The sequence below is a fragment of the Rhinoraja longicauda genome, chromosome 4 (genome assembly GCF_053455715.1).
Source record: "Rhinoraja longicauda isolate Sanriku21f chromosome 4, sRhiLon1.1, whole genome shotgun sequence".
NCBI lineage: Eukaryota > Metazoa > Chordata > Chondrichthyes > Rajiformes > Arhynchobatidae > Rhinoraja > Rhinoraja longicauda.
The window spans coordinates 62,486,251-62,502,840 of NC_135956.1; the positions used below are offsets into that span (position 1 = coordinate 62,486,251).

The window sequence follows — 16,590 nt, forward strand, 5'->3', positions numbered from 1 at the left end:
GTGAAGCTATTTGGAGAAAACTTCAAACCTGTGTCACACCTAAAGTTCTTATCTTTGGCCTTTGTTCCAACCATCTGCTTGTATAGAAATCCCCCTCGTCTATGCCTTGTCTTGTCTTTCCCCTTTTCCAGCTTTCTTCTCCCATGTACATTCAATGAAGGATCTCGACCCAAAACATCACCTATCCATGTTCGCCAGAGATGCTGCCTGACCTGCTGATTTACTCCTTTTGTGTATTAACCAGCATCTGCAGCCCTTTGTTTCTACAATGTTGATGGAATTGGCCATTTAATGGACAGGCTTTAAGCTGTGTGATCTATGCTGGGCTTCCTGATGCTGAAGGGGTGCAGGTTTGTCTGAAATGTCAACATTCAGATAACCTGGATGACTCGCATACGCCTATTCACCAAAAGCAACACCGCGTTAATCCAAAGAAAGGTAATACTTTTGGCCATTTTCATACTCAAATATATATGTCATTGATTTTTCTATTTCACTTCAGCCGAAACCGCTGCTTCATTTTGCACACCAGTTCGACGCTTCAAAATACTTCATTATATGAGAGCGAGCCAATTTGTTTTATTGTGTTTCCTTTCATTGGAGGGTATTTTCTGTAATCAATGGTTTAAGGTAAAGACAACTATTAGGATTGTTCGTTTCATTTTGTTACTGAAAACGTATCATACTTTTTGTTTCAATTCTTTATGCATAGGACATAAGTGTCGAGTTGTAATAAAATAGTAAGCGGTGATTCTTAACCTTACTTTCAGTTGCAATGCACAGAACTGTGAGAAATATTACCCTGCCTGAGAATATTTGAAATCTGTTCAGATTATTAATTCATAAATCTTCTATGTTTAATTTAGCTTTAAATTCACATTGAATTTTCATATTTTGGTGTCCTTTGCTTCAGTAGACTGTAGCAGAACTGATTTTGGTTTCTACATCTGTTACAGTGCCTTGGTTACCAGCAGGGATTACTGACAGGAGACCTGTGCAAGGATTTGTGTGTCACACAGACAATGGTGTATAAACGATGCCTCTACTACGATAAAGGGAAAAAAGTTATACAGGCTGATTGGAATGGACAACCTATAATTCTGAAATCCAAGCTAGAAGATTTCTTAAGCTACGACAGCCCGTACCTCCTGGATGAACAAGAAAGCAGGTCCATTCCAGAAATTGACATCTTGGTCTTTACTGCACTGGAAATCAAACACTCCTTGGGTCTGGAAGTGAAGAATGTTACAGTACCACAACTATGGACCAAGCACTTAAAAGACAGAAGGGGCTCATTCTCAAGGGCAGAGCTAGCCAGTATGTGGTCCCTGCTGCAGCAAGAGGAATACGTATTCTTCCAGTTACTGCAGGATCTCAGTAAACATGTTCTCAAAATGATGGGCTCCTGTGGACATTTCTATGCTGTCGAGTACCTTACAGCCGGTCATGCTTGGCATCACAACCTTTTCTCCCTGGAGGAGCTGAGCCCCCACTCCTGGCACGGCAGCAGCAGCAAGGCATTGTGGCAGGCGACTAATAGCATTGCACTTAGCTTCCTTGATCTAGCTAGGCACTTTGAGAATGACTTTTCCCACCAGCTTCACCTCTGCGACATCAAGCCGGAGAACTTTGCTATCAGGGCTGATCTAACGGTAAATTGTGCGCATGGGATGAGATTGGCAACTTTGAAAGTATAGGTTCATGTTACCCCTGTTCATAAATGCATTTAAAATGTTATGAATTCAAGGGGCACAGTTATCATTTTCATGTGGTGTATAATACTCCAAGTTAATCCTCCATTCGATGTAATGGGTTTCAATGGTGATATGTTATTCTCACATGTACTGAGATACAGTGAAATTCTTTGTTTTGCATACAATTTGGTGAGGTCATACTATATATAAGCACAAGCATAACTACGTGTAAAAGTGCAACAATTGCAGTGTGAGAATGGAAGACTTCACTAAGGCAGTACACGAAGAGTCATCATGTTTGCACCGCCCATCTTATGACTTTCAAATTTTAATTAAAAAAATATATAAAGTCTAATCTTGGCAGGGTGGTCCATTGTCCTGGCGGCGGCACTGGATCGGTGTTGCAAGGGTTGGCCAGGCCTAGTGATGCTTTCACTGTCCTCCACTGTGGCTCCGCTGCTCCTTGCTGAAGCCACACCCAATCCACGTGCTTGGGCTCTTTTAAGGCTCCAGTGATACCTGATCTCCACAATCCCTCAGCTGCTGTAGGGCCTCCAGCAGCCCACTCCGCCGACATCTCGACCCATGAACACGCCGTCCCCTTGCCTCCCACAGCCATCGCTCATCCTCCATGCACTGGGGTTCCTCCTACAAACAATCTTGCAAGTGTTCAGCAAAACGGTTGCTGAGTCTATGCTCGGCCTCACTGATGTACAGGAGGCCACATCGGGCACACTGGATGCCCCCTGATCCCCCTGTACATCAGTGAGACCAAGCATAGACTCAGCGACTGCTTCACCGAACATTTGCACTCGAGCTGCCAAGGCCTACTAGACCTCCAGATTGCTAAACTTTTTAACTCCCCTTCCCATTTCCATACTGATCTTTCTGTCTGAGCCTCCTGGATTGCCAGAGTGAGGCCGCACACAAACTGGAGGAACAGCACCTCATATTCTGCTTGGGTAGCTTATAACCCAATGGTATGAACATTGAATTCTCCAATTTTAGGTAATCTCTAACAACGCACCCCCTTTCTTCCTTCCCCTTTCTCTTCTACACCACCCTCCCCACCTGTTACTCCCTCCCTCCCCTGGGCCCCATCTGGACCTGCACCTATTTCTCTTCCCTTCCCCTCCACTTACATTCCTTCCTCTGGCTTCACATTCGCAACTCTTCAATCCTTTTGTCTCACACCTTCTGTTTTTTGTCATCGATGGCCTTTGTCCAACCATGTTGCCATCAAAAACCCTCCCCACCTGTGTTCACCTATTACCTGCCACTTTGTCCTGCCCCTCCTGTCTCCCAGCTTTCTTCCCTCCCTCTCCAATCAGTCTGAGGGAGAGTTTCAACCAGAAATGTCACCTATTCATGTTCCCCAGGGATGCTGTCTGACCCACTGAGTTACTCCAGCACTTTGTGTCCTTCTCCATGGTAGAGCAATGTTGAGGTGCAGTATTGCAATGGGACAGATTGAGAAAATTGTTGGGGTGATGGCACATCAATTGCTCAGCCTGAACTGAGAGGAGGTCTGTTGTGGACATGTTGGGCATGGCTTGCATGATATTATTGTGCAGCATGAGAACCACTCACACAGTCTATTCTCAGGTCAGACAGAAATGCAGATGATCGATTTTTCACCCCGCAAAAGAAGAGAAAGGCCCATTAAATAACTGGCACAGTCCATGCACTCTCTCACCATATACAGTGATCTAGTCTGCACTATCTTCCAAGACAGAGAATCCCAAAGATTCACCGTCTTGTGTGACAAGATTCACAAATAACTTCATAATCTACTGATCTTCCAATCTACTTTATTATGACCCTTGCAGTTTATCTGCACTTCCTTTGTAGCTGTAACATTTCTGCATTCTGCATTGTGTTTATTTTTCCACCACCTGATGGACTCATGTATGATATTTGCCTGGATAGCATGCAAAGCAAAACTTTTTTTTAACTGTATCTAGGTTTACCTAACAATAATAAGCTAATACCAATAAATAAACAGCTTATAATTAATACATTATGAGAGGTCAATAGGAACAAATGCAAAGGTAGATTTCAGAAGTAAATTAGATAGATCGGATCATGCCTGAATGGTGTTAACGATTTGCTGGACGCAAGTTGTTTTACCCTTTTTTGCAGTTGTTATTAAAATACATGCACACCATATTGCCACCATTAGAGGCAGCTTTTCATAATTTAAGAGGTTTAAGACTTTCCTCTTCATGACTATTGACATCTTAATCGTATCTCCTTTATGGCTTCACTGTTACGAAGAGAATAAACCAGCTTCTCCTCTCAGTCCATGGAACTAATTCCTTTTCCTTAAACTATTTAAGCAAATCTTTTCTTTCCCCTTTCCAAAGCTGGCTCATCATTCCTAAAGTGCTGTGGGCAGATATTGACAATCAAATTCAACTGGGGATATGTTACATAGATTTAAATAAAAAGTTGAACTGAATGTGAATCTGGAAACTTGTTTTGGCATTTTATCCAAATCAAGCTGTCCACAATGCCCAGATAAATGATAATGGGTACAACATTTAGTGCAAGATAAAGTCTGATTAATGATAGTTCGAGCATCTCCAATGAGGTAATTGGGAGTTCAGGACTGGACTCTAGCCGATGAGAGGACCGTTCAGTTGCCTGATAACTGCTAGAAAGAAACTGTCCCTGAAACTGGAACTGACAGCCACTGTGGATTACCTACAGAAACACTGATTATGCAATATTATTGTCAGCGGGTGATGGCATTTTTCAAGCATGCAGTCCTCATGCCGTCCAGTGGAGAAGTGTCAATTTATTGTAATTTAGCATCATGTAAACTGGATAATATGTCCAAATATGTGCAACGGTTGATATGATTCAGGAAAATTGTGGTACAGTGGCGCAATAAGTAGCATTGCTGCCTCACAGCTTCAATGACTTGGGTTCAATCCTGACGTCAGGTGCTGTCAGCAGAGAGTTTACATATTCTCACTGCAACTGTGAGGGTTTTCCCCACGATGCTTTTGCTTTCCCCTGAACCCTAAACAAGCAGGTAGGTTGATTGTAGTTTAATCAGCCACTGTAAAATGCCCCTTGTGTAGGCTTGGTGGGAATAGCTGGTGATAAAATGCAATGATTTGTTTGAATTAATTGACTTTTTAAATCATTTTTCCTTATTGCATTTTCTTTTATTATATGAACATATATTTTAAGCATACTTAATTTTTACCGTCTTTTAAAATTTTATTAATTTAAAAAATAGCTTATTTTTTTTAAATTTTGAATGAAATATTTGTGGCAAGCTATGCTAGGTTGTGCAGCTTGGCTGACTGTCAAAATGGATAGGGGCTTTGATGCCATGATTTACACAGGAATGCCAGACTCCAGGGCATTGCCGTTGAGCAGCAAGTGAGCCTGATACCACGGGATTCTATGAAAGGTAAATCTTGAGCTGGTGTGTTGATCAGAGACAAGCATGGGTGACTTGACAATTACAGGATTGGTTTAATACTTCCATTAAAATAGACAATTGGAATGTCGTGAAGTTTTAAATTGATAACTGTTAATAACATTGCATGTCCTTTTGGGATTTATGTAAGCAAACTAATTTTGTTAAAGTGATTGAAAGAGAACCCATCAGTGAGATACCATTGATGTTATTTTGGAGACATTAGCTGACCTCCATTTTTCTGTTTTAGGTTGTTGCAATAGATGTAGACATGGCGTTTTTTGAACCCAAAATGCGTGACATCCTTGAACAAAATTGTACAAATGACGAAGACTGCAATTTTTTTGACTGTTTCTCTCATTGTAATTTAAAGACTCAAAGATGCAGAGCAGAGCGTTCAAATAACAACCTGGAGGTTAGTTAAAAACATCACTCTGAGTTAAATGAATGTATATTCATCAACACTTTAACTTTAATGTTCATGCATCTGATGTAATGTTGTACAGGACATTTATTGCTTGTGCTCTATGACTGGTGCTCACTAGTAATAACTCATTTAACACATTAGTTCTCCTGTCCTATCTTCACTTCTAACTCTGTATCTCATTACTGCCAAAAAGAGAGCTTTGTTTAATTCTTGACCCATTACCCTGCAGGTTACAGGGCTTGTCAAGAGCTTCGCCAGACTCTTTATAAATGTGAGAATTACTGTGTCAATAGCAGGTTTGGTATTTCGACTGAGCATGAGCCGGTCATGGGTCGCAAGGGCTAAGCATTCTTGCCGGCTGTTCTGCTGCGTGCAAACAGACCTGCGTTTCATTCGTATTTTCCAGTTGTGCTTCATAGAGGTAAGAAAATACTGCTTTAAAAATATTAATTAGGTGTATTTATGGTTAAATTGTACTCCGGTAGACACAAAATGCTGGAGTAATTTACCGGGACAGGCAGCATCTCAGGCAGCAACAGATCAGCCGGCGAGAATGCTTAGCCCTTGCGACCTATGACCGGTGCATGCTCAGTCGAAATACCAAACTCATTTATTATACCAGGCTTTATTTCTCCACTCACTTTCAGTCCTTCTGCCAATTGACTGACACAATGAAGGAGATAAGAAAAGATTGTTAAAGAATAGGCTCGCACGATTAACAGAGAAGTGGCAAATCAAGTTTAACAACTAAAAGTGTTAAGTAATATATTTTGACAGACAGAATAAGGAGAGACAATTTCGATTAAAAGACAGTTTCAAAGGGGATGCAAAACAAAGGGGCTTAGTTGTACATGTGCATACATTATCAAAAATGGCAAGGCATGTTGAGCCAATAAGGGATCCTGGAACTTACAAACAGGAGCACAGAGTGCATAAAAGGGAATTTATATGCTGATTTTTCATGAAGTACTAATTCAACTACAATTGGACTATTGTGTCCAATTCTGGATTCCTTCAAGAAGTATGTGAAAGGTTTAGATTCATACAGCACAGAAGCAGGCTCGTCTTGTTGATATTGGTCACAAGTCTACCCTAATTCTGTTTGCCTGTGTCACCTCATATCTCTCTAAATTTTTCCTATCCATGTGTAGGAAGGAACTGTAAATGCTGTTTTACACTGAAGATAGACACAAAATGCTGGAGTAATTCAACGGGACAGGCAGCATCTCTGCAGAGAAGGAATGTGTGATGTTTCGGCTTCAGACCCATCTTCAGAAGGGTCCACCACTGTATGTGTGACAAACTTGCCCCTAAGATTCCCTTTATGTAGTTTACCTCTCACCTTTAACCTATGTCCTTTGGTTTTATACTCCCCTAGCCTGGGAATAGACAGTATCTATCTACCCTATCTATGTCCCTCATGATTTTATAAGCCTCCATTAGATCTCCCCTCATAATACCAGTCTGTCCAGTCTTTCCTCATAACAAAAATGCTCCATTCCAGACTGCATCCTGGTGAATCTCTTACGTACTTTCGAACTCAACCATGTCTTTTCTTTAGAATGGTGACCAGAAATACATACAATACTCCAAGTGTGGGCGAACAATGTCTTATACAGTTGCAAAATGATGTCCCAATTCTTATATTTACAACCTCTGTAGATGAAGGCAAGCATGCTAAACACCATCTTCAGTACCAAATCCTATTTTCAGGGATCAATGAACTTACATCCAAAGGTCCATCTGTACATCAATGTTTCCATTTATTGTGTATATTCAACCAGTATTGGACATCTACATATTCATTACCTGTTATTCAATGACTCAAAATGCACTACTTATGAAATGCATTACCTGTAATCATTAGCTCATATTATACTGTGCTTTTTGCCACTAAGACACTTTTAATGCAAATTGTTACTTTTATTTCGATTCCCTAGACATTTACTTTCTGAATCAATCTGTATAAAGGTCTTTGTCGAGGGCTTTGCTATAATCAATATATATCACATCAAATGCTCTGCCCTCATTAATAGTCCTTGGTAATCCCTCAAAAAGGAAAATCATGCAAACACATCATATTCCATGCTACTTGTCCTTGACAAACCAGTATCTCTCTAATTAAATCAGCCCTCCAACCCAACCATTTTTTCCAACAATTTTCCCACACTTAATTTTAGACTGACTAATCTTCAGCTATTCTATTCTATTCTATTCTATTCTATTCTATTCTATTCTATTCTATTCTATTCCATTCTGTTCTGTTCTGTTCTGTTAGACCATGGTACCACAATGGACTCTGTCACTTATCCAATGAAAACTGGAAAATGGATGTCAAAACTTGCTCTATTTCCTACCTTGCTTCCTATAAGAATCTGAGGTACATTTTATCTGGGGCTGGCACGTCATCCCCCTTTTGAAGATGTAGAACCATTAGTACATCCTACCTCCCTGTGTTTATTACTTCTTCCCTACAGTCAATGCCAATTTCACTCCATCCGTGAAGACAGATGCAAGGTATCCATTTAGAACATTGCACATATCTTCCAGTTCCACATGCAAGTTGCCACATGATCGTAAATAGAACCTCTCCTCCCCTCTCTAATTCTCCTTCCCTTTACAAATGTGTGTAAAATTTTAAGGTTTTCATTGATGTTAACTGCCATTTTTTCTTTGTCTTCAAGATGGTCTTCGTATTTCAACCCTGCAGTTTCTACACTTTTCCAGACTTTGTGCAATGTTGTGGTGTCACTATCTGTCCAAACATCACTTTTTTGCTTTAATCTTTCCAGGATGTTCTTTAACATCCATTGGTCTAGAACTAGGCACTCCTTTTTCTTTTATTGGGCACATATTTGTTCTGAATCTATACAACTTCCTCTTTGAATGATTCCCAATGCTCTGGGACAGGGTCATCTTCAAGCAGCAGTTGCCAATCCACATTTGCCAAATTTGATGGAAGACCTATTGATTTGGTATTGCCTGTTCCTCAATTACGTTCATTTCTGGGTGTTATTAGCATATCAACCAAACTCACAGCTGTAATTGTTTCCTTAAATAAAATTGCCTCCTAACTTATGTCCCATTCATCTCACCTGAAAATCTATCTCCTGGGATTTACAACTACCACTGTACATCATGAAGCCATGATCCTGTGAAGGTAATCATGTCATACTCCCATGCACCTATCGATGTCGTCAGTTCATCACTTTTCTTCCTTAGACTTCCTTATACATACAAATGTATAAAATAGCTTCTTTCTCCCCAGTCTTTTTCACTCTGCTTTCCAAACGCATTCCTCTATCTTCCAGGGTCATTTACCAAACCTAATGTAAACCTTCTCCAATATCACAAGCAAACCACGCTCTCACATTACTGGACTTGGCCCTGTTGAGATGCATCTATCCTCTGCAAGTACCAGCCTTCTCAGTACAGGACTAAGCATTTATCCTCTGCAAGTACCAGCCTTCTCAGTACAGGACTAAGCATTTAGCCTCAAGAATCCAATTCTTGCCCTTTTGCAACATATATCCACCTGCATGTTCATTTGCACCTTCCCTCTCTCTCTCTTTCCTGTGCCTCCACACCCTGTGCACCCATTTCTCCCACTGTTCTGCTCCTGTTTCCCTGTCCACCTTTCACTTATATCCCTCCTCTGGCTTTATATTTCACTTTTCCGTAAGCTTTGACACCCTTACTAATCAAGAAAGTTTTAATCTTCACTTTAAAAATACCCAAAGACTTGACCTCCATAGCCATCTGTAGCAATGAATTCCACAGATTCACCACCCTCTGGCTAAAGAAGTTCCTCCTCATGTCCTTTATAAAGGTACATCTTTGTCTATCTGCCAGCCAGTCAACCCCCCCCCCACCAGCCTGTAGCCATCAATCGCTTGCCAGGCTTTGTTCACCCCCACTCCTTTGCCAGCATTCTCTCCCCTACTACAAACAGTCTGAATAAAGGTCCTGACCTGAAACGTCAGCACTCCATTTCCTCCACATATGCTACTCGACCTGTTGAGTTCTTCCTGCAATTTGTGTTTTGCTCAAGATTCCAGCATCTGCAGTTCATTGTGCCTTCATTGGCACTTCCTGACCATCATCGATGCCAGCTTAGAGCAAGCAATGTCCATGACCTCTAAATGCAGGCTTATTACAGGGCTTATTAGACATCGTGTATTTTTCTCTGGATGACATTGGTGAGTAATGGGAAATATGAATCTTAGTTTTTAGTGCACACAGAGACTGAAACCAATATGGCCCAGACCAATTCACCAGAGATTAGGTCAGATCCAAAAATGTACTTTTATGTATGCGTCAAGCTTTCTCACTCAATATTTCATGGAAACTTTTAACTGTAAAAGAATGAATGAATATTCCCTGAAGAAACTTTCCATATTTTATCATCTTTAATTTAAAAGATTCTTTAATGATTGTATTTTTTTAAATAATTTAGTTTTGCATGGGATACAAAGTAACATATTGGTCTGGTGGAACAGGATGGGAAATAAATTTATGATGAATGCTACACACTACCTTGTTTCCTGAAAATGATTCCAGCTCACATCTGTTTGTAATTTGCAAATTATTATGAATATAGAATAATTATAATGTTCAAAGAACTGAATTAAAAAATATGAATCTCATGAACTTTACATAGCTCATAAAATTGATATTAAACAGTAAGGATCTAAGTTGGGGAACCCAAATGTATGCATTTGTAATTCTTTAGAATGCTATGTAGTCAGCATCTACACTTAGTAGTGTTATGCTATTAATGAACAGTAAGTTGAAACAGAAGCAGATGGCTTCATCATTGGCCTTGAGAAGAATATAATGGATTTTGCTGTAGAAATCAGGTATGCTGATAGTGCACTCCATTATTAATGTATAAATCAGTCTGAAAATTTAGATGATTAAGAAGTAGGCCACAACTCCAAAACCTATTGGGAAATTTCTGCTGCTCTTTTGCTTTGTACAATCAGCGTTGTTTTGATTACTATTAAGATCTTGTTGGACTTGTGCATTGTTGTCTTTTAAATTTGCCACAGAATGTTAAGTCTGGCAACATTCTTAATAAAAGGCAAATCAGCCCCTCTGTCCACTGTAAATTGTTGACATTATTGTTAAACCTTTTCTTTGGGAGAATAATAGGTATTAGATGATGATTTATTTATATCTTCATACATTTCCAGTATGTCTAATATATAGCTATTTACCTCTCTCACCCCTCTCTGTCCCCCAAAATCCAATCATTCTCCTTCATTATTAATTTCTTTTCTTGGATTTGTTTTGCCTATATTTCACAAGGATTTCCAAGCACCCATTTCCAGAATTTCTTTGAAACCGTTACTGATCAGTGGTTTCCCAAACATCTTCCCTTAGAGGAGGAGGAAACCAGAATCCCTTTGGGGCATTTAACAAGTCGAGCGAAAGAAGCATGGAACCAAGGCAAATTTAGTCTGATGTATGAACCAGACAGGTCCACAGTCCAAATTAATCATTCCTTGTAATTAAGCAGTCAACCATAATTATTAAAAGGTGGTGTAGTAGCCCTGATGTTGGTGGCTGGGAGTTAGGGCAGGGATGGCTTGGTGAGACTAGCTGCACACTTTACATGATCAAAGGGGGAATCTAGAAATTGATGGATAATTCTCATCAGCTTGATTATTGAAATCTTAAGTACATTTATGGATCACTGTACATGGACGACACATAGAACCATTGAATTCAGTGCTGACAATATTGAAGGAATAATAGAAATTCACTGTTAAGTAAAAAAACCATGGGGTATTCAATAGAATTGAAAGTCATGAATTACTATATTTTAATGGTCATGAATGTGTACATAATACATTACATACTAAATATCATGCAGCACATTTATATCAGAATATTTTAAATATCTATCAATCATATTTATTCATTTAATTATAGACTGAGAAGAAAACTACCAATTGGGTGCATACATCTGTTGTCTACTTATGCTGTCTAAAGTTTTCTGAGCATACCTAATAACTCCAGTGTTCTCACAACTCCTACTTTCATCCCTGTCAGCATATATCAGACCCCAGACCTACAATAAATGATTTTCTTTTATCATAAAAATACACAGCTTTGAAATCCCCAATAAGAGATGGATTAATGTATTCCAGTCTGAGGTCGATATACTGATCAAAACATCTGCCCAACTCTTATTCCACTGATCAAAATATGTTTTGGTCAATTTTGCTTGCTCCTCGATTGTTTGCAGACTTGATTTAATGCGCTTGAGTGCATGATCTGTGCTCCATGCCTCCGTGATCATCTAAAGGCTGCCTTGGGGGTGGACCATTGAAGTCTGGCACGGACAACAATTGATGTTCAACTGAAATGCCTAATCCTCCAGATCATGGCAAGGTTATGTGTGAAGAACACCTAGTACATGAGGTAGCTGCTGGATACTGCTGACAAAGAAACGCAGGAATATTAATTTTTTTCAGTCTTGAATTTTGGCAATGTTATTGTATAAAAGTATTTGCGGAAGAGTGGCAGGAGCCTGGTACCCAAAGGTCACTACTGGGGTCATTGTTTTTCAAATATATTGCTTGGATCTGAGGTAAAATATCAAAATTAACACATAGAGTGCCAGATATGGATTAAACAATAATTCAAAAGCAAAAGAGTCATGAGTCAAACAATGTCATATGTCCCAGATAGAACAATGAAAGACTGCAGATTTGGAAATCTGGAATAAAAACAAAAAGGTGAACACCTTCAATGTCTGGAAACATTTGTGGATGGAGACTCAAAGTCGAAGTTTCAGACCAATGACATTTTATCAGAACTTGTACTAAGTTTTGTGATGTAGTAAACAGTGAAGAGGGTGACAAGAATCTGCGACAGGATAGCTGCCACAATGGGGAGGCAAGTTATTTATATTGGTGAGACCGTATAGACTAGATGACTTTTGATGAAGACTTGCACTCGGTCCACCCAGACCTCCCGGTTACTGACCATTTTAACTCCACTCCCATAGAAGCAATGTAGTATAATAGATTAGGATAGAATGGATTAAAAAAAATTGTTTCAATAAACATATCATTGATCAACTTGGGGAAACAGTTGAAAAGTGATGGACAAAGGGGAGGAGAAGAGTGAAGAAACACTGATGCACAGTGGTTGTCAATTGAAACTCGCTGCCCATCAGGATGGTGAAAACAAACTCGGGGATTTCAGCAGGTACAGTTGCAGATCTATGGGGAAATAATTTTCAGGACTGTGGGAAAAGAACAGATGAAGAGTACTGAATCAATTGCTCTACAATGAACTAGCAAGGGCTGAATGTACTTGTAACCCACAACAATTTTAGAATTTTATTACAATGTGTTGCCAATGGTTTCCTGTTCCTGCAATGGGTGTATCAGCACAAAACACTTGGTTAAGCTTGACTAATTGGTTTATTTTGTTTCCCACAGGTCATTTGTGATAAAATATTCCGTCCTTTATTCTCGCCACAGCTGAATGAACTCAGGGTGCGCCATCCACTGCAATCCCAGCTGTACAGAGCTGTACAGAGGTGTGCCGAGCTTTCCAAGCATCCGAGTGGGGACAAGAGGACTACAGAGGACACATTCTCTGAACTGTACAATTTGTTTAAGGCTGGTCAGAGAGAACAATGAAATAAAATCAGCTGACATACCAAAACAGTTAAAAAGTAGCCTCCCTCACATAATTCATTTATCTTGGTATCCAAGAGATCTCCACAAGAGTCTTTGCATTCATTTTACTGATCTGACCATCATGACAGTTTTGTATATTGGTGCTTCTAACTGAAACTGCAGGAACATGCCCAATGACAATGCAGGAAAGGAGAATGTGAAGGACATAAAAAGAATGCCTCGCTCCTCTTAACAGATCTTACTCCATTTTTTTGTATCCACTACCATTTTGGTAGAAGGCATATTGTAGGCAGACATCTTAAGAGCCATGTTGCCCTAATCCTGGATGGAATAGCTCTCCAAAATTGAAAAGGACAGTTGGCTTCTCCATGTGATATTGACATGGGATTTCAATGGAGCCAATAAAAAAGATGTGGGTTTAGTGTAGAGAGGCCCATCCTAGCTCGAACTCTGGCCAAATATAGTCATTGCACTGTTAGAAGTGCATAGTGACTGGAGGAGCACTGTAGAGGAGGTTGTGGCTAAGGTCCTGAGGTAGCACTCCACTCCACCCATCACCTGCTGTGTCCTCAGCACTCTCTCAATGCCAAGCCCAACCTTTGAGACTGACCTAGAGCCAGTCCAGGTCCCTATGGCTAATCTGATACCTGTTCAGTCACGCTTGAATGTCCTAGGGTACAGTCTTAGGGAGTTGACAGTCCCTGGCACCATGGAGCAGTCTGGACCTGGGATGAGAGACCAAAATTTCAGATGCAATCTATTCTCTGGTGCCAGGAACTAGGCCAGACCTGGCACCACAGAACAGGCAGGATCTGAAGTGAGGGGTCAGATACTGTGACTAGACATCAAGAGAATCAGGGAACATGACAGGATGAATTCAATCCTCTAGGTTTATGTGTAGTTCCAGAACCATAGCCAGGAGTACAACACTGGTGGACACATTTCTATGACTATAACATGTGTAGAATATTAGTGAAGACTGTTTTCCCATTAGCTCAATTCCAAAGAGCTGTTTTGAAGGCAAGGTGTATATGATTTTTTTGAATTACCATCCCTTTCCTAGCCTCTCTGTACTTAATTTTGCTAGAGATTGGCATGTGTACACGAACTTGGAGAATTCCAAGATAACGCTAATACTTACTAAGGAAGACCGTGGAGGAATTGTGCCCTGCAACGAAGGAATTTGTAGGGTTGCACTATTCTCAATAAACGATCAGATTTCAAGAACAGGCAGTGACTTATCCTGCATGATATTTTCTTTCTCCTCTTTCATTTGTCATATGGTGTTTACAGTTACAGGATACATTTACTCCATTCAATCATTTGGTATATCACAAAGCATGTTTCATGACCATGACCATGACCCCCCCCCCCCCTATAACAAGCCTCATACACAATCTCTCCCTCATTGTTGGAATATCCTGGTAACTCTACCACTGAGGTTCGCAGAAGCCTTGTGAATGGAATGGAAAGATAGTTTATTATGAAATTGAGAACCAACATAGTATTAAAGTCAGAAATCAGGATGTCCAACTTTCATCTAACATGCTGGATAAACACCAATGGGAAAATTATCACAAGCAGGTCACGGGGAGAACATACTAACTCCATTCAGACAGCACCGTACACTACAGATAGTCAGGATCGATCCTTGGTCTCTGGCGCTATAAGGCAGTAACTCTACCACTGCCCCACCATGTCATCCCTCAATCTCAACCAGTATCAATCATCTATGCTTTAGGGAGAGCAAATCCAGCTTCTATTCATACAACTCTATTCCCTGACAAAAGCAGCACCTATCATTTATACCCTTCCCATTGCCCTCTCCCAACTCTTCATAGATAAAATAGTCTAGCTGATATCAATGTACGCTTTAATACAAACTTAGCTTAACTTCATAGCCTTTGTAGCCTATGCATCTGAGTGTACAAGCTTTTTTTCAATAATCTGTCATCTTCAATGATGTGCACATACATCACCAACACTCTCTATTTTTATGGCCCTCTAAAAATAAAGTCATCTAGAATTCTGTATGCTTTTTCTGGTAATTTTCCACATCTGTGTTAAAATTGGACCACAACAGCTTCGCTAGAAGTTACTTTAGGAGCAATTTCTTCAGTAATATATCAATTGTCAAGCACATAACTGGCTACGTCAAGTGCTGCCAACCATTTCTTGCGAACACAGGACAGATTGGTCGAAGTTGGTGTGAGGTTAAGGAGAAAGTCAAGAAAGATCTCCTCGGCATTTCTAGCATGCTGGTTGCAACTGTTTCAGCCTTGTATTTCACGCTGTTCAGCAGGTGGTACAGTGGTTTAATGGTCGGTTCTTCTGCTTCACAGTTTCAGGGACCAAGGCTCAATCCTGACCTTGGGAAATATCAGTGAGGAATTTACATGTTCTTCCTGTGATTATGTGGGCTTCCCCCAGGTGCTGTAGTTTCCTCCCACATACCACAGACATGCTGGCTGTAGATTAATTGGCCACTGTGAATTCTGCAACGTGTAAGCGAGTGGTAGAATCTGGTAAATCGATGGGAATGTGAGAGAATAAAATGGGATGAGGGTGAGCGTGGTGGTAGTGTAAATTTGATGATCAGCATGGACTTGGTACTGTATGTCTGTGACTCAGCTGGCTTAACTTGCGACTCTATTGAGTTACATAATGGAAGTCCTTGCAATCCTCACTTTCCCCTGAATCATGATATTTTCCCACTCAGAAAACATTTGATGCTGTTGCTCCTTTGTGCAAGTGCTCTTCAACATGGAGGTGAACCAATTTATCTGTTCAAGGAAATCAGCAGGTGATAAATAAGAGTGGCGGATTTGTCAAATGATTATGCTGCTATTCCTCAGCTATGTACAAGAAGACCTATTCTCTGCTGCATCAAAATATCATGATTGTAGTTCTTTACCTTCCAGACTGCCTGGGGCATCTCAAGCACAGTGAAGCAGTGGTGCTGTTGTTGCCTCACAGCGCCAGAGACCCTGGTTCAACCCTGACCTCGAGAGCTGCCTGAACAGGGTCTGTACATCATGTGGGTTTTCTCCAGGAGCTCCACTTCCACTCCCTGTGATCACGTGGGTTTTCTCCAGGAGTTCCACTTTCCTCCCATGTTCCAAGGACGTGCAGGTTAATTGGCTTCTGTAAAGTGCCCCTAGAGTGTATGATGAGAAAATGGGATAACATAGAACTAGTGTACGAGTGATCGATGGTCACCATAGACTGTTTCCATGCAGTATCTCCCAACATCTTAGTCATAACCATGTCAGCCATAACAACTGTTCAGCATTTTCATCTTCTAGAGCAAAACAATTGCTTCCTCACACTGACCTCTGGTAACATCAGCCCCAGAGAGATGCAGGGGAATAG

The 16,590-nt window shown here is 40.4% G+C and overlaps 1 protein-coding gene across 5 annotated transcripts in view; it reads left to right on the top strand.

The window, feature by feature from the left end:
• Positions 1–15,065, top strand: part of dipk1c (divergent protein kinase domain 1C) — a 28,822-nt gene extending 13,757 nt beyond the window's left edge. For 2 of the 5 annotated variants that reach the window (XM_078397830.1, XM_078397831.1), the window contains 3 exons: positions 957–1,652; positions 5,381–5,545; positions 13,015–15,065. In XM_078397830.1, coding sequence (XP_078253956.1) covers positions 957–1,652; positions 5,381–5,545; positions 13,015–13,218 — 1,065 coding nt within the window. In that variant the 3' untranslated portion in view covers positions 13,219–15,065. The other 3 variants (XM_078397833.1, XM_078397832.1, XM_078397834.1) reach the window with 3 other exon arrangements.
• The last annotated feature ends 1,525 nt before the right edge of the window (positions 15,066–16,590 follow it).